General features: G+C 40.4%; 1 protein-coding gene across 1 annotated transcript in view; it reads right to left on the reverse strand.

The window, feature by feature from the left end:
- The window catches only part of CSMD3 (CUB and Sushi multiple domains 3), a gene marked incomplete at its 5' end in the record, with an annotated part of 537,637 nt that overhangs the window by 235,201 nt on the left and 275,385 nt on the right, over window positions 1-27,051 (reverse strand). Inside the window, 6 exons of the mRNA XM_083360336.1 lie at window positions 1,556-1,744; window positions 3,567-3,754; window positions 16,311-16,449; window positions 20,129-20,323; window positions 23,165-23,491; window positions 25,420-25,602. Coding sequence (XP_083216462.1) covers window positions 1,556-1,744; window positions 3,567-3,754; window positions 16,311-16,449; window positions 20,129-20,323; window positions 23,165-23,491; window positions 25,420-25,602 — 1,221 coding nt within the window. The remainder of the gene's footprint in view (window positions 1-1,555; window positions 1,745-3,566; window positions 3,755-16,310; window positions 16,450-20,128; window positions 20,324-23,164; window positions 23,492-25,419; window positions 25,603-27,051) is intronic.

Raw genomic sequence — 27,051 nt, forward strand, 5'->3', positions numbered from 1 at the left:
GTCCTCGGGGAGCCATGGCAGGCGCCTCATGCTCTTCCCTCTTGAGGCAGCATCGGTGGAGCCGTCCGGAGCGCTCCTTAGCAGCTGGGGAGTGCGCGCGTGCGCAGGACTGCCCTGCCAGCTCCCGCCCAACGCTCTTCCCTCTTGAGGCAGCATCGCTCCCCGGCTCCTAAGGAGTCCTCGGGGATGCTGCCTCAAGAGGGAAGAGCATCGGGCGGGAGCCGGCAGGGCAGTCCTGTGCACGCGCGCACTCCCCGGCTGCTAAGGAGCACTCCTTAGCAGCCGGGGAGTGCGCGCGTGCGCAGGACTGCCCTGCCGGCTCTTGCCCGACGCCGGACGGCTCCGCCGATGCTGCCTCAAGATGGAAGAGCATGAGGCGCCTGCCATGGCTCCCCAAGGACTCCTTAGGAGCTGGGGAGCACGCGCGTGTACAGGACTGCCCTGCCAGCTCCCGCCAGACGCCAGCCTGCCCTGCTTCCTCCACAGTGAGAGGGGAGGGCGTGCCTTCCCGGCCTCGCTGACTTGCAGCCAAACCGGAGCCGAAAGGGGCTTTTCCTTCCACCCACCCTTTGGAATAGACGCAAGAGCTCCCAGGGTCTGGCGTTTGCAAGGGGGAGGGGAAGGGGCTGAGAGGCTCTTGGGGGTGGGAAGGGAGAGTCATGTTGGAGGGGGGACTGGACTAAGGAGGCTTGAAGTTGCTTTGCAAAAACGGGGGCGCTCGATTGATTTATGTACTATTTTCTGGTGTATAAGACGACTGGGCGTATAAGACGACCCCCCAACTTTTGAGATGATTTTCATGGGTTAAAAAGTCATCTTATATGCTGGAAAATACGGTATGTTACTGAAAAATACAATTTTATGTCAAATTGTAAGTATGCAAGACTAGGCACACTTTAGGAGTGAACACCTTTCCCATAAACTGTGCTTTTAAAACAAATACTAAAAGAATTTAATATTTAAATACTTATTTAAACCTAAAGAAGGCTTTCTGAGTTTATGGAGTTCTTACCTTGCCTTCAAGGTATAGGCTGGTCCAAGAGAATAAAACTATTTGATTAGAGTTTTTGCAGTAAAGTTTCCTTTTAGTGATAATAAAAAATACAACTGATTCTGGGGGCCCTGCACATGTTTTGGAGAGACTGGAGTTGTGAGATGTATACCATAATATGTGGAAACACTATATTACCCTTACCTGCAAATATGACAGTTATTTGTTCCCACAGAGGAAAATACTGCACTACTATGTTAAGAAAATCATTAAAAATAATGTTTCTTATATTATTTCTCAATAACTGTTCAGAATGGAAAGAGGTGTGGAATTGATTTCTAAATATATTTTTCTCAACTGGCAAATTAGGTTGCCTACATCACTTATCACAGATATAATTACAAGATTTTTGTAGAGACCCTGTAATATTCAGTGCATGTAGACAGACAGGCCTCTCTCCCTCCAATAATCAAATTTATACAGAAAAAAAAATACTATTGTTGTCTCAATAAATATAATGAATTTGTCTTTGTTATCAATATGGGCAAAGCTGACTATTCATACCATCACAAGTTGGAAGTGGATGGCTCCACCAGTGGTTCTTTTCACAAAGCAAAGGCTCTTCATGATTTAATCTATAGCCTGGGTCACACCCAAACGACACAGTTGATCCAATAGAAAAATCATGCCCATAACGATGACCATGTACAGGTATACCAGGGTCCAAGCAAGAGTACGTATTAACCATTACACCTGAAGTTCAGAGAAAAAGAAATAAACAATAAATTAACAACATGATACCATGATAATGACATGATAGCAGTGTTCCAATATTTGAGGGGCTGCCACAAAGAAGAGGGAGTCAATCTATTCTCCAAAGTATCTGTAGGCTGGACAAGAAGCAATGGATGGAAACTAATCAAGAAAGAGAAGCAACCTAGAACTAAGGAGAAATTTCCTGACAGTTAGAACAATTAATCATTGGAGTTGCCTCCAGACATTGTAAATTCTCCAACACTAGAGTTTTTAAGAAGAGATTGGACAACCATTTGTCTGAAATGGTATATGGTTTCTCAGTTGAAAAGGGGGTTAGACTAGAAGACCTCCAAAGTCCCTTTCAAAACTCTTGTTATATTGTTATTCTATTAAATGAGACATTTAACTACATAGAGATAGTTCTTGACTTATGAACACAACTAGGACCAGAATTTCTGTTACTAAGCAAGGCAATTGTTAAGTAATTGCACCCAATTTATATGACCTTTTTTATGATTGTTAAGTTACTCATTTGGTCATTAAGAGACTCTGGTGTCTCCCATTGACTTTGCTTGAAGGAAGCTGACTGGAAAGGCCACAAATGGTTATCACATGAACCCAGGATGCTGCAACCTTCATAAAATACATGCCAGGTGCCAAGCACCTGAATTTTGATCACATGGCTGAAGTGATGCTGTGATGGTCGTAAGTGTGAGCTCAGGCCAGAAGTTACTTTTTTCAGTATTGTTGTAAGTTTCAATGGTCGTTAAATGAATGAATGTAACTCGAGGATTACCAGTATATAATACATTTTCAGGAAGATTTTAAAAGGAAGGAATGCATATAAAATAGGAGACATGACTATCAAAGTGTTAGTCTATTCCTAACAGTGAGGACAATTAATCAGTGGAATAGCTTGCCTTCAGAAGTTGTAGATGTTTTATCACTGGAGGTTTGTAAGACAAGATTGGACAGTCACTTATCTGAAAAGATATAGGGTTTCCTGCTTGAGCAGGGGTTGGACTAGAAGACCTCCAAGATACCTAAGCCACTAAGACCTGAGCTTGAACTTTACATTGATCCCAGTAATATATCAACAATTTTTTAAGTTAAGAGAAAAACAAACAGTTTTTACAGTGTGACAGTATTACCTCCATCACTCTGAAGTAGAAATATTCATAATAATTTTCAGCCTTTCAACCTTTCCATCCCTTCACTTTCAGGCTTTGAAAGCTGTATTTGGCATTTGGTACTTCCTATCCTGTCATCAGTGGTGGAAACTGAGGGTTTATTCCCCTACAATGTTCACTGCTACGTTTGAAAAGGAAGTCAATGTTTTGACCCACCACTCCACTCTAGTAAACATTTTCCATTTTTAGTTTGTGCATTTACTCTTTTCGATATCACAAACAATGAATTTTTGATTTAATCCATCTCTACAAATCAGATATCCAAATTAGCAGTGCCTGTGGGAAATGATGGTAACTAGGATACTGTAACTGGAGACCTATTATCATTACTTGGCTAATATGCAACAAACTAGGGGAGCTCAGCATCCACCTTAAGGTTACAGGAGTCAGGGAAAGAAACAAACTTTCACATTTACAAACTTTCATATTTATGATTAGTAAATATATTGGTTAAGAGGGTCCACTTTTCACTGTTTTGTGCAGGTCTCATGACCAGCCTGTAAGCACTGATGAAAAAAGGGGTAGCTAAGACCATGAAAGATATTTATACCAGTATTTTTATATATATAGTTAGGGAACAATAATGCACAGTATGTTTGCGAAAGAATACGGAGAAAAAAATTACTTACTTTCATAGTGGATTTTGAATCCGTTATTAGATCGACTGTTATCTGTTGTAAACAAGAGATAAATGAAATTGCTGCTGCTGAATAAAAATTGAGGGACTTGTGTACCATTGTAAGATCCAAGGAGTGGCGACAAAAGATTTGGTCCATCATGTACTTCAAGAACATCATAATTGAGTTCTGTCTGGAATCTAAGTTGGCGAAGCACACAAAGAGACATAAAATATAATGAAAGACTGCATGCTCAGAATATTATTACACTTGCTATTTGAAAAAAAATATATCATTTTCTATGTCTTTCAGAATCCTATTCCAATTACGTTTTTCAAATACTAATTATGAGCAGAGTTTATTCCTTTATTTCATCACTGTTCTAAAATCATGGCAGATATTACTAAAGCATGTCACAGAAGTCCATATGTTTCTGAACATCGTTGAATACAAACATTTCACCTTTCAACTGTGCAATACAGCAATTTCACTTCACTTCAGTGGACTGGACTTTGGATTTAGATTGGATTTATTAAATTTATATGCCGCCCTTCTCCCTAAGGACTGTATAATGAAGGAAGCCATGTGGTAAAATTTACAATCTAGATTCTCCCAATCTAGGAATTAAGCTTGGAGGAAAGATCCTAGGTGTAGGGGCAAGATTGTCAACTGAAGTAACTTTTGTGAATTATATTTATAGACCATCCTTTTTCAGGTATTTGTTTGAGCACATCATTTTAATAAATGTTTTCCATGTGATTTACTTTATTATTATTATTATTATTATTATTATTATTATTATTATTATTATTATTATTATTATTATTATTTCGGTTTATATACCGCCCTACTCCCAAAGGACTCAGGGCAGTTTACAAGGCAAAATTTAAAAACAATACAATATAAAATTAAAATAAAATAAAATTAAGTCTAGCCCAAAAAAATTAAAATCACAATTTAAAACATTAAAACCCCTCAGTCCAGACCAGATAGCTCAAAGAGCCAGGTTTTTAGGTTCCGGCGAAATGAACGAAGGTCGGGGGCAGTCCGGAGTTGCGTTGGCAGTTGATTCCATAGGGCAGGCGCACCCACAGAGAATGCCCTCCCCCTGGGGATCGCCCGTCGGCAATCCTTGACCGGCGGTACCCTGAGGAGGCCCTCCCTGTGGGAGCACACAGGATGATGGAAAATTGACGCTGGCAGGTTTAGGTTTAAGTTTTATTTAATTTGTATACCACCCTTCTCCCTAGGGACTCAGGGCGGTTCACAGGGCATATATAAATAACAATACAAAAGTTAAAAAAAGATTAAACCAATGCCCAGTTAAAAACAATAATACACTTCTAAAACAACAATTTAAAACCCATAATCCCCCATCAGGCCAGACCAGCTAATTCAAATAAGTGGGTCTTCAGGCTGCGACGGAAGGTTCGGAGGTCTGATGCCATCCGGAGCTCCACCGGCAGTTGGTTCCATAATGCCGGAGCGCCCACAGAGAAGGCTCTCCCCCTGGGGGCCACCAGTCGGCATTCCCTGACTGGAGGCACCCTGAGGAGGCCCTCTCTGTGGGAACGCACAGGGCGGAGGGGAGTTGACGCCGGCAGCAGGTGGTCCCCGAGGTAACCCGGACCCATGCCATGTAAGGACTTAAAGATCATAACCAAGACCTTGAACCTCACCCGGAAGACAACTGGTAACCAATGCAGCTCGCGGAGCAAAGGTGTAACATGGGAGTACCGGGAAACTCCCAAGACAACTCTCGCGGCCGCATTCTGTACCAGTTGGAGCCTCCGAGTGGTCTTCAAGGGAAGCCCCATGTAGAGAGCATTACAGTAGTCAAGGCAAGAGGTCACGAGCGCATGAGTGACCGTACACAGGGCATCCCGGTCCAGATAGGGCCGCAACTGGCGCACCAGGCGAACCAGGGCGAAAGCCCCCCTAGTCACGGCCACTATATGATCTTCCAGGGTAAGCCGTGAATCTAGGAGGACTCCCAAGTTGCGAGCCCTATCCACGGGGGGTAAGAGCTCCACCCTCCATAGAAAGAGATGGAACATTTTGAATGTCCCGGGATGCCGGAATGTACAGCCACTCAGTCTTGTCAGGGTTGAGTTGAAGTCTGTTTCTCCCCATCCAGACCCGAACCACCTCCAGGCAACGGGACATCACAGAGAGGGCATCAATGGGGTGGTTTGGGGTCAAAAAGAAAAGTTGGGTATCATCGGCATATTGATACCCAACTCCAAAACCACGAATGATCTCACCCAGCGGTTTCATGTAGATGTTGAACAGGAGAGGCGAGAGAACCGACCCCTGAGGAACTCCACAAACGAGAGACCTAGGGGCCGATCTCTGCCCCCCTGCCAACACCGACTGCGAGCGTCCCAGGAGATAGGAGGAGAACCACTGAAGAACTGTGCCTCCCACTCCCAATCCCCTGAGACGCCGCAGCAAGATACCATGGTCGATGGTATCGAAAGCCGCCGAGAGGTCTAATAGGACTAGGACAGAGGAATATCCCCTGTCCCGAGCCCTCCAGAGATCATTCACCAGAGCGACCAATGCCGTCTCCGTGCTGTACCCGGGCCTGAAACCCGATTGGTAGGGGTCCAGATAATCCGCTTCATCCAGGACCAGAGGGAGCTGATGCGCCACCACACTCTCGACAACCTTCGCAAGAAAGCGAAGGTTGGAGACTGGACGAAAGTTGTTCAATACAGCTGGGTCCAAGGCAGGCTTCTTGAGGAGAGGTCTCACCACCGCCTCCTTCAAGACGGTGGGGAAATAGCCCTCACTCAAGGAAGCAGATATAACCGCCTGGAGCCAGCCTCGTGTCCTCTCCCTAGCTGCATAAACCAGCCAGGAAGGGCACGGGTCCAACAAACATGTGGAGGAGCTCAGCCTCCCCATAATCCTGTCCACTTCATCAGGGGTCACAGAATCAAACTCTTCCCAGGTAACGTTGACAAGACCGCCCGTGTCCTGATCGCCTGACTCTGCCCAGTTGGAGTCCAAACCGGTCCGAATCCGAGCGATTTTATCTGACAGATGTTGACTAAATTCCTCGGCACGACCCTGCAAGGGATCCTCCCTCACCTCCTGATTAAGAAGTGAGCGAGTCACCCTAAACAGGGCGGCCGGGCGATTATCTGCAGACGCGATGAGGGTGGAGAAGTAATTACACCTCGCCACCCTCATCGCTGCGAGATAAGACCTAATATAGGTTCTTAACCCCAACCGGTCGGGTTCGGATCGGCTAGACCTCCAACAGCTCTCTAGGCCCCGTTTCCGACGCTTCATCTCCCGGAGCTCCGCGGAGAACCATGGAGCTCGCTGGGATCTGCGCCGGGTCAGGGGCCGCAAGGGTACAACCCGGTCAAGTGCCTCAGTGGCTGCCCTTTCCCAGGCTTCCACTAAGGCATCCGCCGAGCTGTGAGCAATGGAGGCAGGTGGGGACCCCAGCGCTGCTTGGAATCTATCAGGATCCATTAAGCGTCTGGGGCGGTACCATCTAATTGGCTCTGTGCCCCCACGGTGGGGGGTGGCAAAACGGAAGACCAGCCGCAGGAGATGATGATCGGTCCATGACAGGGGCATAATAAATGGAGAGCCCCCACCAAGATCATCCAACCACCGTCTAGATAAAAAAATCAGGTCAAGGGTGTGGCCTCCCTCATGAGTTGGTTCTGAAATTACTTGCGTCAGGTCCATGGCCGTCATGGAAGCCATGAACTCCTGAGCTAGCTCAGATGAACCTCCCAGGGATGGTAGATTGAAGTCTCCCAAAACTATAAGTTTGGGAAACTCAACCACCAAACCCGAGAGGATATCGAGCAGTTCGGGCAGGGCTGCCGCTGTGTGACTAGGCGAAATGTACACCAGCAGCAAGCCCAACTGCGCCCCAGAACCAAATCTCACAAAGAGAGACTCACACCCGACTATCTGAGAAACGGTGGTCTCCCGCGGACATAAGGTCTCCCTAATAGTAGCCGCCACTCCCCCACCCCTACCATGAGCTTGTGGCCGGTGTAGCACCCGGAGGCCTGGTGGGCAGAGGTCAACCAAAGGGACCCCACCCTCTGGGCCCAACCAAGTCTCCGTGATGCAAGCCAGGTCCGCATGCTCACCCTCAACTAAATCCCTAACGAGGGGAGCTTTGTTAACCACGGACCTGGCATTCAGGTACACCAGCTGGAGCTCAGGAGGCTGCACATCCTCGCTCCCGGGATCTCGGGGAAGAAGCAGAGGGTCGGAGCGCCTCACCGCTTGCAAGTAGCGGAGACGGCCCTCCCGGTAGCGATACGGCCCCCTGTCTATCCGCCTGCTGCCATTCCCCGTCGTGGGAATTGATAATCCCACGACCCGCTCATGAGCCCCGGCGACAATGCCACCCCGTTCTCCCCCCGTGCAGTCAGACCCAAGTCTGGCCTGAACCATGGTTGATTGGCCACCCCCCATAGCCAGACAACCCCTATCTCCCACCCCACTCCCTAGCCCTATAAAAAATTTTGATAAAAAAATAATCAGAGGCTTTCTATTAGATTTACATTGACGGCCCCTGCCCCTGCCCAGCCATCTCTCAGAGACCCAAAACTCGGGCCCGTCATCGAGGTTAGAAATGTTTAAGGAGGCGGGTCGCACCCAGGAGAGGGGGGCACCCCTGAGGGTGTACAAGTCCGTGCTAGTATATTGCCGCATGAGTCTAAAAAAGTCCAGACAGTCCAGGATAGGCATCCCTTAATTGTCCATGGGAGGATTGAACATGAAGACAGATGTCTGGATCCCCACCCAACTTCACTGCCACTCAGTTGGGTGCCCCCAGAGACAGGCCGCTCCCCGCCCTCTCACGACGGGTTGAGACTCCGTTCCTGGGGGTGGACCAGGTATCCTCTGGGTAGGCAAACCCCATAGAGCTCCCACCTCTATGAGGTTGCAAATGGAGAAGTCCAGCCACTCTCCCACCGTGGCCGATACCCAGGTGTGTCGAAAGTCCAAAGGGAGAGGGGGGAGGGTAGGCAGGCAGATGGTAAGAAAATATGTCCAAGGCAAAGAGGGTAGGCAGGCCAGAGTAAAAGAGATAGTCTGAATCACCGGCATCACTGCAAAAGCAGTCCAAAGATGATACAAGATGCAAGAGCCCCATGTCGTCCTTGCTCCGGTAAGATAACCCCCGGTCGTCCTCTTCGCCACCAAAGCGGTCCAAAGACGCCGTCATCATAAGAGGCGGCCGAAGCAAGGGTAAAGATCAACCATCGCCGCCGAGATGAATAATAGTCGCCCTCTCCACCGCCAAAACGGCCCGAGGGCGACACCACCATCGAAGCGGGCCAAGGCGGCTTGGGGCCACATGGGAGTCCCGCCGCCGGCAAAAGGGTCAAAAGCCCAAAAAAGGCACAAAAGCCAGCAGCCGGCCCCCGCAGACGGGGCAACAGTCTTAGAAACGCCGGTACAGCTAGAAATGGCCCTAAAGCAAGCTGGTGAATTCCTGAGCGTCCGGAGCATGCCATCGTCACCGTCGCCGCCAAACCCGGACCGCCGCCACCACCGCCATCACCGCCGAGCACGGCCCAAAGAATCATCGCGCAGGCTGCAACCCGCGCCGAGGCCGACGCCCACGCCGTCGCCGCCATCATCACCACCGCCGACCGGACAGCCTCACGGGCCTCACGGGCGTACTCCTCACCGACGGGCGTCCTCCTCGTCAACCCGAGCCGGCCCGAGAACACCAAAGTGGCCCGGATGGCCCGAAAGCAGCAGGGAGCGTCACGCCAGATACGAGCAGCCCAGACGCTCCGGAGAAGGTAAAAAACGGCGGGGAGAAGCAGCCGGAGGGCAGCAGGGCCAGCAGCCAGCAGCCGGTCACTCGAAAAACACAAGTCCAAATAGACCGCTGCCGGCTTCGTCAGCCTCCGCATTGCCACTCTGCCACTCTGCCACTCACCCAAAACCCCAATCCCATCTCAGCAAGCCATACGGCTTGTGAGGGGCTCCCAAGGGACGCCTATCAGCTGGAGCTCGCGGAGCTCAGCCGAGTACGTCCGCCATCTTGGGCAGGTGCTCGCTCAGATAATCCGGGCCTATGCCATTTAGGGCTTTATAGGTCATCACCAGCACCTTGAATCTCACCCGGAGGGAAACTGGAAGCCAATGCAGCTCGCGGAGAAGAGGTGCTACATGGGAGTATCGGGAGACTCCCATCACAACTTGCGCAGATGCATTCTGCACCAGCTGAAGCCTCCGAGTGGTCCTCAGGGGCAGCCCCATGTAGAGAGCATTGCAGTAGTCTAGCCAGGAGGTCACGAGCTCATGGGTGACTGTGCGTAGGGCATCTTGGTCCAGATAGGGCCTTAACTGGCGCACCAGGCGAATCTGGGCAAAAGCCCCCCTGGCCACGGCTCCTATATGATCTTCCAAACTGAGCCGTGAATCCAGGAGGACGCCCAAGTTGCGGGCCCTATCAACGGAGGGTAACACCTCACCCCCCATAGTTAACGATGGAAAAGATTGGTTAGTCTGAGATGCCGGTATGCACAGCCACTCAGTCTTGGCAGGATTGAGATGAAGCCTGTTTCTCCCCATCCAAAACAGGACCGCCTCCAGGCAACAGGACATCACGTCGAGGGCATCACTTTAGTTTGGATTTTTTTTTAAAAAAAAATGAATGTGAAATACTATAACATTAAATATTTTGCAATGGCAAACATCTATAAATATCTAAGTCTGGGCAGTTATTATATTGGTTTCAGTCAGAATTTGAATCAACTGAACATAATGAAGCTTGCAATAGTGGCAAATATCTGTACCACAGGTGTAGGATGACTGACACTAACATCCTCTAAACTCTGCTGAAGATGTTACCTAGCCTGGTAATGAAATGTTCGGAAACCAACCCACAAGCTTGGAGAATGAACCTTCACCCTCATAATGAAGCTTATCTAAGCCTGTTTGACTAACTGAAATTTGATTGGTTTCTATATATCCACATAGGTTTAACTTGATCGAACCATTTCTTTTACCTCATAATCAAATCTTTATTGAATAAGCTATAACACAAATTTTTAAAAGTAAAAATCCTATAAAATAAATATTAATTGAAATTACTGAAAGAAAATAACAGCCAAATAGATATCACCAATTTGCTAAGACAGAATGTTTTGATCTTAGCCACAACATAGTCTCACTGTAAATTTCTCACTATCAATTTTTTCTACCTCTTGTGTAAGAGGGATATGCAAATATTATAATACATTTATTTCTTAAACAAATTTACATGGCTGCTCATCTACCTGAAGGAATTTTGGGTGGCAAACAAGATTTTTTTTAAAAAAAAACCATAATATATTTAGAACAAAAAAAACCTAAAATAAACAACAACAACAACAACAAACAAAACACATTGTGGTCTGGATAAAACTTGCATCCATTAATCAACAATACCACCCTAGCTTCATTAACAGGTCTTCACTGCTTTCCTGAATGCCAACAGAGACTATCCACTTTATAGGGGATTCCTATGGTGTAAGGCAGACACTATGACACTTTAGTGACCTCAGCAGGCACACAGTTTTCGAAGAGGACGTGGAGTATGCTCACACTGCCAAACCTAATAGGATGGGTAAAATGCATCAGTCCCCTTTAAACCTGATGGCAAGCATCTTGAATTAAACTTAGAATACTATTGGGAGTCACCAAATAGTAGCTGTGTTCCATGGGTGAAATGTTACTGCCTATGTTGCTGCATTCTGGACCAACATAACTTCGGCGTGATCTTCAAGCACATCTCTAAATGGGAACCGAGAGCTCGGTGACTCATGAGGTTAGAACACTAGGCTGATGATCGACAGCATCGTGTTTGAGACCTGTTCCTGCTGCAGGGCAGGGTGAGCTATAATCACATGCTTCAGCTCCCTCCAACCCAGCAGTTTTAAAATGGGCAACTGCAAGTAGATCAATAGGTACCACAGGGACATGAAAAGTGCCCACAACTGGACATTTCCCAAGCAATGGTTATCACCGGCAAATCCTTTCCCCACAGAAGGAATTTGGTGCTTCTGTCAAAGAAGTATTAAAACTGATCAAATCATGAGGGACTTTGAGCAGCATATCTCAATCTAAGAATAAGCACAACTTACAGATAAGATGTGTGTGTGCAAAGGCTCTTCTAACCACAGCTGCCACCTGCTCTTCAAACAAAAACTGTCTGTCCAGAAGAACATCAAGATTGCAGACCAAACGTAACTTAACTTTTTTGAATCACTCAAAGATTATATTGAGGGTTTTAAGTGCCTTCTAAACTACCTTTTCAGGGGAAAAAAGCATAGGTTTGTATTGAATTATTATATTTTTTTTCAGTGGAGCTGGTCTTTAAGAGCCTTGGTGGAACAGTGGGCTAATGCCTCCTTAAGTAACACCAGCTGCCTGCAATTAGTGCAGGTTCGAGTCCCACCAGGCTCAAGGTTGACTCAGCCTTCCATCCTTCCAAGGTAGGTAAAATGAGGACCCAGATTGTTGGGGGCAATAAGCTGACTTTGTAATAATGCTGCTTGGGGGGGGGGCGAAAGCCCTAATAAGCAGGCATATACATAGAATGAAGGCTATTGCTAAGCACATTGGTTTGTGCTTAAATTGTAAGCCGCCCTGAGTCTTCGGAGAAGGGCGGGATATAAATGGGATTAAAAATAAAACTAAATAAAAATAACTGTGACTGTATGGCATGACTGTATAGCAATTTTTTTTCTCCCCCACACCCACTAAGAAACAAACACCAAAATTCGGAAAAAAACATTACTAATGCTAATTGTTCTGTGAAGACAAGAATTTTCGCTATATTGCCTAAGACAAAGTTATGTTCAAAAGAGTAATGCACGTGTTTAATTCAGCAAATCATTTGTTGAAAATTGATTTAAAATATTAATTGATAAGTTTATATGTGCCTCTTCACTAAATGAGATTTAATTATTAAAATAAAACATGGTTTAGTTATAAAGACACATAAGCCCAGGTTTAATATCATTCCTCAGATGTAGCAAAAAACAAAACAAAAAAAGAACTCAGTACCTAAGCAACTAAGAAAATCCAAAGAACATTAAGCTTACCTGCATTCAGATTTTAAAATATATGGTACAATATTATTCTGGGAAATGAATTAATGGTTTTATGATCAAGAGCCAAGTTCATTAGTCTAATGCGGTACTTAACAACATGCTGATTAACTACTGGCATTTAAACTGTAATAATTATGTTTCAATTGTCACAGTAAGATAAAAATACTAATGCATATACCTTCTCTAGTTGTTTCCTATCTTTGTGATAATACATCAACCTGTAACATTTAACAGATCATGTCATCACTTTTCCAATTGAAGGAAAAAGGGAAACATGTTGTTCAAATCTATGGAACTTAGAGTCTTATTCAGGATCAGTTGCATGAATTTTCGATTTGGAAGATAGCTGCGAAAATGGATGTCAGACCTTCTAAAAACAAATAAATATGTAAATTAGCTCTTCTTCACCATGTTTTTTAGAATTTGGCTAACCTGGATAATTCAGCCAAATACTTTATATCAGAAGCAGAGATTGGCTTAGGTAGTTTAGCACCATTGAAAAGGGTAAACAGTATAGTGGAACAGTCATCTAAGCTAAATTTCCAGCAAGAATGGTGCTGTTTGAGAATTATATCAGTAGCAGAAAATTTGTAGGGATAACTAATTAAGCTTCTGAATTCAGAGAAAGAAAGAAAATGTGATGAAGTCAGAGCTACCTTTAAACTTTTAAATTCTTGTTTATTCATCCTGTATGGATATTTCCACTGTCACATTGGTATTGAGAAAAGACATTGCTACAGTAAGAATAAAAAAAAATGTGTGTTACGTTTTGTATACTACTGTTATCATTTCAATATATGTAATACATCAGATGATATTTGGAGTAGGAAACAGATAGTTCAAGAAAGATTCTTTTCCATCAAACCTTGAACTCTGAATATTTGGAGTAGCCCTAAATTGGTGACTTTATTGTTGTTATATTTTTACTCCCTTGTAATGTGGCCAAAGTCTTTGAATTGTGTTAGGCTATAAAAATCTATAAGATAAAACAACTTTTTATGTAATTTTGGCAAATAACAATTTCTGTGAATTTATTTATTATGGAAATGTTCCATGAGAAAATTTCATTTCCAAATTTTAAAGTAAAATATTTACTTCTTAGACTTCTCAGTGTTCAGGATTAAGGGGTTTTAGCATATGTAAAGGAAACATATCTATTATAGAACAACATTCCATTCTACATGAGAAATGTAGAACAGGGTGGGGCAATCTGTAATTCCCACAAGGGCCCTTCACTGATTTCTCTTTCTTTCTTTTTTCAAATATAAAAATAGAAATGTTTTTGGGGAGCCTTCACATCCCCATCTCCACCTGTTCAAAAGCAGATGTTTTGTTTTTGATACCAGTACATTACACGTTGTGCTGACTTGCTTCCAAAGTAGAGGGGCAGAGTTGCATCTCAAACCACTGTCTAGGTACAGTATAGGCTTAGAGAAAGTGAAGTTAGTAACAAAAGAAAAAGAAAAAATAGTGATTAAAATATAGATTTTCCTCTTTTACTATTTTCTGTTCTTTCCCTTTCTTTACATCTTTTTTGAGATATATCTTTCAGAATTATGAAGAAGAGTTTTGAAGATGACTGAGAAAATCAACAGCAACAGCAACAACAACAAAGCCATAATAATTCCAAAACATCAAGTGGAACACCACTTGAACACTATTGCCATTGACAAAATCAACACCAGTCATTTGCAAATGGCAGCTTTACTTGAAACAGTTTACATCCTTCAACAATAACTTTAACATCATCAAACAACACCTGTCTATCCTAGGTTCTTGACAAATACAGTCTAAACATTAGTCAAACAATCTACGCATGCGTGCGCGCGTACACACACACACACATTTTTAAAAAAATAATTACCACTGTTATGTTCAAAAATGAGACATTTAATGTAACCCATGCTTTTATGGGTTATATCCTATATTGTACTAGGTCTACTCAAGCATAGTTGTATTTATCTCTTAATGATCCATAAGATACTTATGGTAATCTCAGAAAAAGTAGATAATCACAATGGTATCTGCTTTATCTTCCAGGAAATACCACTGAAATGCACAGTGCTTTTATTAATGGATGGAATATAAAGCCATCATGACTAATTAGTAACCATCAAGATATTTCAGGGTATCAAAGTATGGCTGTGTCCTGGATCTAAGTTATCTATCTATCTATCTATCTATCTATCTATCTATCTATCTATCTATCTATCTATCTATCTATCTATCTATCCAGTCAGTCAGTCAGTCAGTCAGTCAGTCAGTCAGTCAGTCAGTCAGTCAGTCATCAAATTTAGAGACCATCCATCACACTCTCAAGGCGAGGGTGGGCAGTAAACACTTCAAAACATTAAAACTATATAAAAATACTATATTTCAATAAAAGGAAGCAAGTTCCATTGGAGAGTTTGAAATTATGATGTCTTAGACAACCAAAACAGTACATAAAAAAGTTTAAAAGTAAAAACAAAGATTGAAGAAAGACAATTTTCTAAACACATATGTATGTATTCTGTCCTGACATTACAGAACCTCTGTAGAAGCCTCTACTATAATCTAATATCCTGTATATAAATACATCCTAATTGTAACCTTGGTGGAGCAGTGGGCTAATGCCTCGTTAAGTAACACCAGCTGCCTGCAATTAGTGCAGGTTCGAGTCCCACCAGGCTCAAGGTCGATTCAGCCTTCCATCCTTCCGAGGTAGGTAAAATGAGGACCCAGATTGTTGGGGGCAATTAAGCTGACTTTGTAAAAATGCCGCTTGGGGGGCCCAAAAGCCCTAATAAGCAGGCATATACATAGAATGAAGGCTATTGCTAAGCACATTGATTTGTGCTTCTTAGATTGTAAGCCGCCCTAAGTCTTCGGAGAAGGGTGGGATATAAATGGGATAAAAAAACAACAACACTATCATCAAAGTATGTTACAGATTAGTTGGGATTTTACATATAATTTTCAGAACTTGTTTATTCCATCACTTTGAGCTTACAAAATAGAAACAGCCTCTTCATCTCCATTAAACCCTTAAATAGTAATATTTGAGTAAATAACCTCTATCACTGAATCCATTGGATAAGAATGATATACATTCAGTGATCCAGACTCCTCTGCAAGTTTTTACTGAAGTATAAATAAAAGAAAACATGATTAATAAAATTGGCTTCTGGTATATAATGCTACAGAATCAATAATAATAAAAGCTCTTTTAGCAGATGTCCTTTGAATCTACTCTAGTTGCAACAGACAAGATTTTTTTTTACCAGACCACCATTCAAAAAAAAACTGTAATAAACATTCTTAAGTATTGCATTCCTAGCAGAAAATTCTCTTAAATTTCTTAAACTATGTCAATTTGCATCACTGTGTAATAATTGCATAAATAACCCATTTAGACTATTTGTATAATGAAGCCACAAATGATGAAAATCACTCCAGACATCCAGATTTGTCTCATCTGTAATGATGTCATGACAAAAAGAATATACACAGTGCAAAAGAATTTTGGATTTAATGGACATTCAGAAGCAATGGACACCTCCCTCCTACTCTGCTGGTCTATTAAATCGAGGTTTTATTTTTCTGCTGTAATGTCTTGGCCATCAGTTAAAAGTAAAAACAGAAGGAGGAAAAAGAAAGCTTTTGTCAAGACCTTTCAAATGTAATTTTGATAGAGTGTCCTGGTTCTGCTTCAATCACCCACTCACAATTCAAGGAGTCTTTATAATAGCCAGGCCAGCCTGGAGAAAGGATGACTCCACTGGGGGCTGCAAAATGTCCACCACATGGAGCTATAAAGAAGAAAACAACAAGTTGTTATTGTCAAGGCTAGAACAGTAATCATGCTCAGATTTCTGAAATAAAAGAAAATCACAAGAGTGGAAAGAAGGACTGGAAAGAAGGAACTACTGTAGTTTATCTTCAGAGTGAAGTCAACGTGAAGTATAAATCAAACTAAATCAGAAATAAATTAGTGCAGCCATAAACTGGCATTGTAATCCAGGATAATAGAATAACAAGTTCCTAGTTCAGATTTTACCACTCTCACCAACTCACTAATTCAAGTGAGGGCAAGATAGAATTTTTATTCGTTTATTTAAAATTTGCTTTTAAAGCATTGCCCTAACACCCAAGGATGTGTGCAACATTTTTTGTATATGCTTCTCTGTGATTAAAAGGAAGGAATTACTGAGAAACAAGAGGGAGAATGAAATCTAGTCCTGTCCTACTACCACTAAGGTTTAGATTTTTGTTTGTCTCTGACTTTTCTCAGTACCTCCCTCCCATGATTATTGTTTGTTTGTTTGTTTGAAGGGGAGGATTTTCAGTTTCAGATCTGAACTATATTTTTTATATCCAATCCAAATGAAAAAGCTTCACAAGCAATGTGCTTCTGTAAATAAGTCATTAAATTACTATTTGGAGCATGGGGATATTAACACCTCTTTTATGGTTATTACAAAGTCTATTCAAATTGTTACCTAAAGGCAGTGGCACTCACAATAAGTAAGTCCCAAGAAAGCTGTGTTGTGCCATTGCTATATCTTTGTGTGTCATGGTGTCACAATATAGAGTGACCCTGTTTTTATCAACATACCCATCCCTAAAAATGTTTTGCCTTTAAAAATCATCTCATTGTGTCAAATAAACTGTTTTAAATGCTAAAATGTGCTTTATTTGTACAGCACATTTTACATGCTCCAACCCCTTCTCATAAAACTGACAGCTTTCAACATACCCTCAGACTGTATGAAATGAAACTGAAAAGAATTCATATTTTACAGCAATGGGGAAAGACTTTAAAGCCCTATTTAGTTTCATGAAGTCTGAACATGGATTCTCCCTCCTCTTGTCTTTCCCACCCACAGATAAAAAAGAACAGCTAATTTCTCGAAGGGAATGTAACAGCAGGTTCTTGTGAAAAATTGATAGATGAATGGATTCTGAAATGGCAATAGCTCTTTAATGTATTTACAATATTACATATTAGCAAGTTCTGAAAAAAATATCAGTAGGGAATCTACTTGAGTAAAGTACAATATGTACTTGCACTTGTTCTTAAAGGGAAATATATTTTCATGAACTAATATCTATGGAGATTCTCAATCATCCAAGTCATGTTTGTCCCAAGATGCTTTTCCAAAAGGCAATTGGACTTTCTTTCTTTCTTTCTTTTCTTTTAAAACTGAAGAAGCTTATTGGATGAGAAGCAGGGGAGGGAGAAAGGGAGGGAGGGAGGGAGGGAGGGAGGGAGGGAGGAAGGAAGGAAGGAAGGAAGGAAGGAAGGAAGGAAGGAAGGAAGGAAGGAAGGAAGGAAGGAAGGAAGTCCAGTTGGAAAACCACCTTTGGGACATTTCCACAAATAGGCTGGCCACAGTAGCAATCTACTATTTAGAGTCTCCATAATTGGTCCTGAGTGCCAAACTGACTCCAATACTGAAGAGTGTGAAATAGAGTACGGTAATGTACGAACAATAATGCATTAAGCATTAGTTGATGTCTCCTCATTTTCTCCCATTCATCTTTATTGGGTGATGTTATGAACTCTGAAGATGACAAGAGCCTGAATGGCTGCAGCCTGTGGTTGAGGTCAGTTTGTGACTCACTGGAAACAGTAGCATACACTGCCAGTTCTGAGAACAAGGAGATGATTTCTGAATTTATAGATAGATAGATAGATATAGATATATAGGTATATATAGAGAGAGAGAGACAGAGAGAGAGAGAGAGAAAGACAGAGAGATAGAGATAGGGATAGATAGATAGATAGATAGATAGATAGATAGATAGATAGATAGATAGATAGATAGATAGATAGATGATAGATAGATAGATGATAGATAGATAGATAGATAGATAGATAGATAGATAGATAGATAGATAGATGGATGGATGGATGGATAGATAGATGGATGGATAGATAGAAAGAAAGATAGATAGATAGATAGATAGATAGATAGATAGATAGATAGATAGATAGATAGATAGATAGATAGATGATAGATAGATAGATAGATATTTTAGAAAACCAGGAATTTCCATTTGAATGTTTTAAAATCTTTCAGTTACTGTAGATAAAATCAAACCTGTCACTAAATATACCCAAATAATATAGGATATTATTTTACTTGCATTCAAATGATTAAACATGCTATAATTATAATTCCGGATGTTATCAATATTTCACTGAAGTTTATCTGAAGCAGAAATAGCCTTTGCAAGACTGAGCATTTCGGAAATCCTATCAAAATAGAATTGTTCAAATATCACAATCTTAATCACATAAAATTGCATTTACTATTGTATTAAAAAGTGTAGAAAAACTTCCTAACATGATAATATGTTATTTGCTTATCAAAAAAAATGGACTTCAGTACAAATATCTGTTATATATTCCCAGGAAATGAATTTTAACTATAATGATTTCACGTAATTGGAAATACTTCTGTGCCTAAAATGTTTAAAATTTTATAAATAATTATTCTACAGCAATCAGTTTTTATTATCCTTCAAAACAGTAACAGCAAAACAAAACATTGTTGTTACATTAAATTGACCATGATAAGGTATATTACTAAATTAACTGAATGATTGAGCACATTATTAACCAAATAGAGCACTGCTTTAATTTTAATGCTACATTAAAATAATAAGCTAAAAGTAAGCTACTAGAAATTTCAATAAATTTTAGATTTTCTTTCATAAATAAACTAAGGAGTTTAAATTGTGCCAGCTGATAAATATTTTTTATATATTTAAAGAAGAGAATTATCATTCAATCCAGTTATGTAACCGATAACAATAAATTATTGATATATTATCTGAAACCATGTAGGAAATTATGGCAGTGTAAAAATATTTCAGGTATTTTTTATTATTATTGACCTTGTAAACCCTGAATTCGGGGTACAGTTGGGATGATTGAATGGAACTGAGCATTTACTGATCAGATGCCCTTCCTGATACCTACACAGAGCTCACAGCAGATATTTTGTCTTTGCGCCCAGAGAGAGAAATATCTGCAACTGCTTAGGACTGAACTCACAGGTCTCCTGATTATGAGGCGAGAGCTCCACCTCTAGGTCACCACGTCAGTCAGTGTAAAGTTATTTGAGTAGTTTAGAAAATAGATTTATGGACCTAGAAGCTTTAGATATGACAATGAGCAACTGAAAACTGTTTCACTTGAGAAATGTGGAATATGAACAAACATATAAAAAAGTCCACCATGTACAGTATTTAGCCTCCTGTGCTGAATATTTAAGATTTAGTAACTTAGATTATCACTCAAGATAATCTTATCAGATGATATTTGCATAGATTTCATCCTCATCATCATCCTCATCATCTTCATTATCATCAGGACAAAAATAGATGGCTGTAAAATTCACCCATTAGGTTACAGATTAAGAACAAATATACAATATATATTAACTTTAAAACAAAAACTATAAAAAAAGTTACAAATACCTCCACACTTAGGGATAGGTCCACTCCACATGACTTTACCATCCATTAAAACACAAGTAATTGTTTCAGTTCCTTGAGTTTTAATAAAACCATCTTCACAAATCACAGAGATAGAACTTCCCAGTTGAAAATTGTCTCCAAACCTACGTGCGTTGATTGGTATACCAGGATCAGGGCACTCATTATGTCCAAATGCTTTAAAACATGAAGAAGATGAGGAAGGAATAGGGCAAAGGTTTAAAATTATCAGTTATATTTCAAAGTTCTTTGAGCCCAGGTTTCAGATATTCCACTTTTTATTGACCTCTAAATTAATCAATGTTCATACTATCATAGGTGCACTATGCTCTATGATATACTAATTTCCCCCCAAATATATTTATTGCATTAGTTCCGCACTAGTTGATGAATATTTTCAAGCATTGTTTTGACACGTTTTTCCCAATTTGCACATTTCAGCTTAGTTTCTCCTCCACTGAAGAACTGAAGTACAAAATTAAAAGGGAAACTAAAGGGGGGGTTAATTTTATTATATGTTTTAATTCAAGAAGTGCAAGTTAGTTTGGTTGATTTTACAATTAAAATTACTTTCATGTTCTTTGTATGTGAGATAGATAGATAGATAGATAGATAGATAGATAGATAGATAGATAGATAGATAGATAGATAGATAGATAGATAGATAGGTAGGTAGGTAGGTAGGTAGGTAGGTAGGTAGGTAGGTAGACAGATAGACAGACAGACAGACAGACAGGCATATAGGTTGCCCAATACCACATTGGTGTCTATTTTAATTTGGTAACTATGTGATAAATTCCATATTCAAAATTTTAATAAATCCTAAATATGGCAATTGTAGGCAGTATATTAATAATCTTACTATTATTATTAAGTGGATGCAAAATTAAAAACAGTAAAACTAAAGGCATCATTATAATAGTTTTGCTAACACAGAAAGTTTTTGTGTTATTACCATAAAATTATCCTTTACATTTCTCTTTTAGTAGACACCCTTTCTTCTATTCATATGAATGAGACAGAGAGTCAATTGTTGACAAAGTCAAGTCACTTGAGGGCAATAGCAATTTGTCAAACTTCATAATTTAAAAGCAGAACAAGAACTGTGACAATTTCTGATTCAGGTTGTATATTCTTCATCTCTCTCAGGAGAGAAACAGAAAAGGAGAGAGAGGAAGGAAAAATAATCAGTGCAACTCTAAAGAGCTTTTGCACTTGTCCTCAGTGTTCGATGATCTACAAATATTTTCACTCACCTACAAGAGTGACTACTAATAAGTTAAGTAGCATGGTTTTAAGAGAGACTGAAGGAGGCATTATGGACAGGATGGGATATAATTATTTATATAAGATAATGTACAGGATCCAATGGTTATTCACTGTACAGTTACATTCTAAAACTGCTGCATCCTTTTTTTTCCATACAGAAACTTTAATTCAAAACATAGAAAGTTTAAGAACAAAGAACTGTTACTAAAAATGAGTTTTAAAAGTTCATTGGGAAAGAAATATATCTTAATTTAGCATAACAATTGACACTAGGCAAAAATTTGGAAACATGTCAGAAACAAAATCGGAATCACTTGTGGCATTGAAGTAATTTTATATAACAATCTGCTATGACATCCATCAAAGCCAATTTAAATTTAAAATGAGCTGGAAGGGGACCTTATGGAGGTCGAGGGAGAGGTGTCTGTGGCTTCAGAGGCATGTAGGGAAGAGCAGACCGAGGTAGGCTAGGGCCTTTCAGGATTGGGACAGGATGAACATGAGAGACAGAGCTCAGGCGATGAGCGAGGGCCACCCCCTCCTGATCCTAGAGCCTGGAGAGTGGAGAGAAGGAGGGAACAACACAGGCAGGCTCAACTCCACAAGGCACACCTGGAGACTGAGACTTAAGGAGACGCTGTGGGGAGGGCCATTTGTTGGGAACAAACACTGATTTCTTGGAGTTTTGTGTGCTGTTGCTGATCTTGGAAACAACTCTCTGATCTCTTGTTTGGCGTTGTGATTTCTGCTCGGAAACGCTGAAGCTCTGACCAATGGAATGGCTGACAAACTTGATTTGTGTTCAAAGACCTCAGGTTGTATTTTGGCTTCTCTTCTGAAACTGCTCAGGCAAGCATGTATTTCCACAGACTTGTTAGATTTTGGATGTATGTTTCATTCCTTGTTATCTATGTGGCCTTGAGTAAATTACTCTTTTAATCTAACTGTATGTGAAACTATTTGCAGCCAGAGGCTGCTGCAAGTGTGTGTGTGTGTTACTTTGTTCTGGGGCTTGCCAGAAATGTGGGAGTGTTTGGGGAAAATTTGGAGCAATGAAAGGGTGGTCTGAATTGTCAGCGGTTTAAATTTCCTCTGTGCCATGCCCTGGGTCATCACAGTTACTTTAGATTAACACAAACCTATACAGTGCAATAAAATTAGACATCCACTCTCTTTGTCATATTTATAAGGTGTGAGAATGTTAATGTAGCATTCTTGATACTGTTGCTTGAAAAGGAGAAGGAAATAAACCCAAGCATTCATCTCATAACAAGTCTGTTTTGTGATGCAATTGTATTAGAAGTAAATAGTGCAGGAAAGGAAATTAAAATAATCAAAAATTAATAAGATACATCTGTTTTTGTCTGGGAAACATAGGGTGTTTCCCAGACAAAAACAGAAAGAAAGAAAGAAAGAAAGAAAGAAAGAAAGAAAGAAAGAAAGAAAGAAAGAAAGAAAGAAAGAAAGAAAGAAAGAAAGAAAGAAGGAGGGAGCGAGGGAGGAAGGAAGGAAGGAAGGAAGGAAGGAAGGAAGGAAGGAAGGAAGGAAGGAAGGAAAGAAGGAGAAATCAGAAGATACCATAAACGTTACTTAAATAATATGATCTAAATAGTAATAGTATTAACAATGAAGTCTGTCTGTCTGTCTGTCTGTCTGTCTGTCTGTCTGTCTGTCTATCTATCTATCTATGTCTGGAAAAATAAGGGCATGAATATGATTATTAAATATGTAATAAACACATTTACTCACTGTTATAGGAGATATTAAATCCACGGCCTGACATTGAATGATCAGCTTGAAATTCCAAACGTAAAATGTGGTTGTTACTAGTCAGATGGGATGGCACTTCAGCTCCAGTGAATGTGCCAAGTATTGGAGAATCAGGAGAATCACCATCTTTAATTGCAAGAAAGTCAAATTGAGATTCCAGGTCAAAATCATTGAAGGAAAGATGAATGCGGCTCCCAGGGTCTGAGATGATTGTCCAGATGCAATTCAAATTATTTCCATATCCTTCTGGGTAGTCGGGAGAAAGAACAGTTCCCATCGGTGCCGTGAAATTAGATAGGCAAGGAACTGTCAAAAGTCAGGAAAGAAATTAGAAAAGAGATAAGAACCCACCTAAAATTGACCTTCTGAGCCCTTTCTCCCAATATTTGATTTCATATTCTTATTTATTCATGCATTTATTAAATTATTTCTTTATCACAGCCCCTCACTAGTTTGCAATGAAATAAAATGTAATATTATTATACATCCAGAGAATCATTCAAAACAACATTAGAAATGCTTTATTAAGATTAATTCAGAGACCTTTTTTAAAAAAAAAGTCAACCCAAAGTTTACGGATATTGCTTAACTCTGAACCCAGCCCCATTGGCTCAATCAGGTAATGGCAGCTGAAAAATAGTCACTGAATTCCCATTCTAACACTGGATATAGTACATATAGAGTATATAGTACATATTAGTTGGAAACAGTTCTTTGTTTCCATTCATCCTGGAAAGAGAGTTATTATTCTGATTGATCAGAGCTGTATTAGCTCATTGCCAAATCTCATTTTCCAATTATTTTCTAGGTGCAATATCTAGAAAAAAAAAGTATGAAAGATGAACCAAACAATGATTACTGCATGGAAGAGAATATTGGTAGCCCAGGACTGAACTGTGGGGTTCCCAGTGTTCTCTGTGCTTGGTGGTTTTCTTGCAAACATTTTATTACCAAACTAGGTTGCATCATCAGTGCTCAGTGCTGAATGCTTAGGATTATAAATACCAGAAGATCTTCCCTAGTCTTATCCTCCTAATAAAATATTAGGGACACAAAGACCTTCCCTTTTCTACTTTCTTCCTGGTTTACGAAGCTTTATTTAAAAAAAAACACAGGAGGAAGGGCAATGATATTCTATTGTTTAGATCATTGATTGGTTAGATTGTTAGATATAGATGATGATTATCATAATCAGCTCCTCCTCATTTTTTCCCCTCCTTTCTGTTCAGCCTCCTCCCAGAAGGTAACAAAGAAAACAGGTTGTGAGGAGGATGTGTAGCATCCCAGACAATCCTGTGGACCTTCCTTGAGCATCACTTATATGCTATATCCTGGACAGAAGGAAGAGAACTGCCAATATTTTTTTTTCTGCCATTCTCACCACTCTATGCACCGCTTCCTGTCTGAAGCAGTAATGTTTCCAAACCAGGCAGTAATGCAATATGATAGGATGCTCTTGATCGTTCCTCTGTAGAAAGTGATAAGTACAGTAGAAAGATGATGATGAGCTTTTCTCATGTGATACAGAAAATGCTGGCACTGCTTTGCCTGCTTCACCAATGTCTCACTGTTGAGCAACAAAGGTAGTCTACTCATTCGTGGCACACCCAGAAACTTGATGCTGCTAACCACCCCCACAGGAGAATCATTAATACACAGAGGTATGTGGTTGTGCCTCCCTTTTCTGAAATCAACAGTGATCTCTTTAGTTTTTCCTGCGTTTTTGTTTTTGTTGCATCAGTTCACCAAACCCTCTAAACCCTAAACTTCTAAATGAAAGAATTATAGAATTCTGAAATACTAATTTGGATTTCTCCAGACCTCCTTAAGCCCCAGATATATTGCATTTTGTCTGTTGGTTGGTTGATTTATTTTAAAAAGGTTGATTTTTGGTCTAGCTGGAATTACTGCTAGACAAGCAAAATATAAGACACTAGGATTATGTATGCACTAAAAGAGATTTGTGGATAGTGCAAAATTGAAAGAAATTAAAAGAATGTACAATTTAATTGTAAGACAACTATTATTAGGAATATTTTAGCAATAATCCAATCTTATAATTGTCCATAGAATTATGCAGAAGATACATTATAAATATGAAAGATTTGAAGACCAAAATTGTTTGGTGAGCCCATAAAAATGTTTTTTTTCCAGAAAAGATTTTACTTTAAAATAGTTTTTCAGTAATATATACATAAGTTAGAAATTATTGGAATATATTAATTTATACTCACAAATGCATATAGGTATGTTTGCTGACCACTGGTTATTCTCTTGACAAACAATAGTTTTTTCTCCAATCAGTTCAAATCCAAACTGGCATTCAAACCTCAACACATCATGATTGGAAAACCCATCTCCTTCTCTGATGCCATATAATGGTGTTCCTGGATCTCCACAACTTTCTTTTTCAATCTCTGTTTAAAAAAAGACATGTTACTAGTCAATAAGCTAACTATAGAAATTTGAATTTATCTAAAGTGTATGAATCGAAGTACAAATATTATAAGCTACTAACTGTAGTACTAGCTCTTCCCTAAAAAGTAGAAAATGGTGCAAATAAATGAACATATCCCATGAAAAAAGTGCTTTAAGATTTAAGGTTAAAGGTAAAGGTTCCCCCACACATGTGTGCTAGTCGTTTCGAACTCTAGAGGCCGGTGCTCAACTCCATTTCAAAGCTGAAGAGCCAGCGCTTGTCCGAGGATGTCTCCGTGGTCATGTGGCCAGCATGACTAGACGCCAAAGGCACACGGAACACTGTTACCTTCCCACCGTAGTGGTCCCTATTTTTCTACTTGCATTTTTATGTGCTTTCGAACTGCTAGGTTGGCAGAAGCTGGAACAAGTAACAGGCGCTCACTCTGTTACGCGGCACTTGGGACTCGACCCGCCAAACTGCCGACCATCTGATCGATAAGCTCAGTGTCCTAACCCACTGAGCCACTGCGTCCCTTTAAGATTTACATTGCCAGAATTATCATATATGTGTAAATCATCTCAATTACTACTGAAATAATTATTTTATTTTGATCCATCTTGGATTTTCAGATAACTCATAACATGGAATTATTAGAAGTCCCAGATGTATTTCTATTTGCATTCAGAGCTAGTCACTGCATTGGGTCCAATGAACATAACAACATAAATGAAATCTGATGTATCTCCAAATTAGCAGCCCACATGAGTTATTTTTCTTCCTCACACCACATGCTTTACTGAGCAAATATGATTTTTAAGGTCTGAATTTTGCTTTAGTAGAACATGATGACAAGAAATTCCAGTTGTACAGGAAAAAGCTTTCAAGTGATTGTCCTCAACTCTATGTAAAATCATTATTAAAGTAATTAGATCTCTGTATTATAAAAGGAGAGACAGTAAAGGGAAATGGAAAGCAGAAAAAGAAAGACAGATTGGTCTGAAGCATGGGGAGAAAACATAGAGGAGGAAAAGAAAGAGAACAATGAAATCTATTTTATCAATTATATTGCTATAACAATGGGAAGGATGCACACACAAGAGTCATTTTACATTTTGTTCAAAATAGCCTTGGCCATTTGGAAAAAAGCCACACACTCTTTTGATATCTCCTCTTCCCACATGTATCCTGATTACGTTTTTGCTATTATGATTATGATTCTCCAGTTTATCTTAACAACTGCTTTTCCATGTATTGTATTCCATATATTAATAGCTGTAAAGCTAGCTGCTCTGCTAAAGGACACATTTTCTCAGAAGTAATCTAGAAGTCCATTGACATTATTTTTAAAAAAAGAAGTTAGATGGAAACAGAAAGAACAGAACACATTATCTCCAGCAGTCAAGACCAAGATAAGCAGGGATTAACACCAGAGAAACAATCAAGC

The sequence above is a fragment of the Vipera ursinii genome (assembly GCF_947247035.1).
Source record: "Vipera ursinii genome assembly, chromosome: 3".
Classification (NCBI taxonomy): Eukaryota; Metazoa; Chordata; class Lepidosauria; order Squamata; family Viperidae; genus Vipera; species Vipera ursinii.